The 2,636-nt window shown below is 32.3% G+C and overlaps 1 protein-coding gene across 1 annotated transcript; it reads left to right on the top strand.

The window, feature by feature from the left end:
- The first annotated feature begins 259 nt into the window (after positions 1 to 259).
- LOC107062646 (zinc finger BED domain-containing protein RICESLEEPER 2-like) lies at positions 260 to 2,277 on the top strand. Its single transcript, XM_015313538.1, has 2 exons — positions 260 to 1,846; positions 2,026 to 2,277. The coding sequence occupies exons 1-2, from the start codon at positions 260 to 262 to the stop codon at positions 2,275 to 2,277; spliced, it is 1,839 nt and encodes a 612-aa protein (XP_015169024.1).
- The last annotated feature ends 359 nt before the right edge of the window (positions 2,278 to 2,636 follow it).

The following is a 2,636-nucleotide window of genomic DNA, read 5'->3' as shown; positions in this document are numbered from 1 at the left end:
CATTCTATGTGCTCGATGTACCCTAAACGCATAAACAAATTCAAAATTTGACATTATAAGCTCTTACAATAATCTAAGTTAATATTGCAATAGCAATTGCATTTATAGTCAAACATAATTTGTTACGTAAAAATTATTTGATACATATAGACTAGATCTATCACTATCTAAATGACTAAATGATGTGAATTTTTTTTTTTTATGAATTTTTTTTTATTATCTTTTTTTTTTATGTTATCATAGGAAAATAGAAAAATTAATGGATGACACAAATATTATACGTGAAGATAGTGGTGAGGAAACTGAGCCGGTAGAACCAAAGCAAAAAAAAACCAAACCAACAACATCAGATGTGTGGAAATATTTCACAAACATTGGCAAAGGGGAAGATGGAATTGAAAGAGAAAAATGTACTGGCTGTAAAATTGCAATTTTTAAAGTTGGTACAACTCCCAAAGGTACAAATTATGGGACATCACATTTACGTCGTCATAAGGAGGTATGCCCAATGCTTAAATTTCATAATCTGGGTCATATGTTCATTAATCAAGAAGGCAAATTACAGTCTAGAAAAGTTGATCAACAAATACAACGTGAAATGCTTGCAGAAGCTATTATTAAGCATAATTTGTCGTATTCTTTTGTTGAATATGATGGAATTAGGAATTGGATAAATTATATAAGTCCAGATGTTGTGATGCCTTGTAGAAACACAGAAGTTGCAGATATAAGAAAAATGTATATTAGAGAGAAGGAGAAATTGAAACAAGAATTGGCTAAAATTTCTAATAGAGTATGTTTGGCTTCTGATTGTTGGACATCATCTACTTCTGAGGGATACATTTGTTTAACAGCTCAATTTGTTGATGAAAATTGGAGGTTGAATTGTAAAATTCTAAACTTTTGTCGTATGTATCCTCCTCACACTGGAGTTGAAATGGCTGCTGTTATATACGACTGCTTGAAAGAATGGAATATAGAAAAGAAGGTATTTTCTATTACTTTGGATAATGCTACTGCCAATGATAGTTTGCAAACTATTTTAAAAGGGCATCTTAATTTGCAAAATAGTTTGGTGTGTGATGGTGAGTTCTTTCATGTGCGTTGTTCTGCTCATATTTTGAATTTGATTGTTCAAGAAGGGTTAAAGGCAGCTATTGATTCCTTGATTGCAATTAGGGAAAGTGTTAAGCATGTTAGAGGATCAGATGGGAGAATGCAAAAGTTTGAGCAATGTGTTAAGCAAGTTGGAATTGAAACTAATCTTGGTTTACGTTTAGATGTAGTAACTAGATGGAACTCAACATATTTGATGCTTGAAAGTGCTCTCCCATATGAAAAAGTTTTTTCTAGTCTACATTTACATGATAGAAATTATACACACTATCCTACATTTGATCAATGGAGAAGGGCTGAAAAAATATGTGAAGTCTTGGAGCCATTTCATGAGATAACAAATTTGATTTCTGGTTCAAGTTATCCAAATTTTATGCAAATTTGGAGAATTGAATGCATGCTGAAAGAGAAGTTGAATAATGAAGATAAAGTTATTAAGGATATGGCTTCAAAGATGCATGAGAAGTTCGAAAAATACTGGAAGCAATATAGTGTAGTACTTGCATTTGGAGCAATTCTTGATCCCCGCATGAAATTACAATTTTTAAGTTTTTGTTATTCTAAGTTGGATTCTATTTCCACACAAAAAAAGATCTCACTTGTGAAGAATAAATTGTATGAGCTTTTCGATCATTATACAAACAAGCAAAATGTTGTTAGTGCTTCTTCAACTATTCGGACTACACCAAGTGAAGCTAGGAGGAAACCCAAAGGATTCAAAGTATTTAATGTAAGTAATTTTCATCTTGTTAAAAATTGAATATATTTCTAACTATATCAAATATTTTTTCTTTGTGTATTACTGTCTTTACTATTCTTACATGTATTAACTATTTTCATGTTTTTAACTTCATAGGAATTTAAAGCATTTGAGAATGAAACTGTTTCTAGCATATATATATATAGCAGCCAACAAGTGTAGACAATGCATTGCAAATTCCTGAATTTGAGGCTTCCATGGAGGAGGAGATCAATATGATTAACAAGAATAATACATTGGTACATGTACCTAGTCCTCCTCACAAGAAGGTTTTTGGAATTAGATGGGTGTTCAAGATTAAGTTAAATTCAGATAGCACACACCACAAGTACAAAGCAAGGCTAGTTGTAGAGGGTATACACAACATCATGGAATTGCTTTTCATGAAACCTTTGCACTAGTTGCCAGGTTTGATACCATCAAATTTCTTCTTGCAGTTGCAGCACACCAAGGGTGACAAGTATTTCAATTGGACGTTAAGTACACCTTTCTTAATGAATATCTTGAAGAGAAAGTTTATGTAGAGCATTCTGTGAGTTTTAGAGGAGCGCGAGACATATATCTGTTAAGAAAAGTTCTGTATGGCTTAAAACAAGCACCTAAGGCCTTGTATGCACGGATCCATAGCTACTTACTTAATTTGGGGTTCAAGATAAGTTACAATGAAATAAATGCCCTATAGAAACAAAGATTTGAGCATCTTAGAGCGAAGTTTGGAGTATACAAAAAGTGATGTCTTCATATTTTGTTGGAGCTTTTG

Source organism: Solanum tuberosum, unplaced genomic scaffold, assembly GCF_000226075.1.
Source record: "Solanum tuberosum cultivar DM 1-3 516 R44 unplaced genomic scaffold, SolTub_3.0 scf00254, whole genome shotgun sequence".
In the NCBI taxonomy this organism is placed as follows: domain Eukaryota; kingdom Viridiplantae; phylum Streptophyta; class Magnoliopsida; order Solanales; family Solanaceae; genus Solanum; species Solanum tuberosum.
Note: the sequence above shows the minus strand (reverse complement) of the source record. Positions and strands in the feature narration are given on the sequence as shown.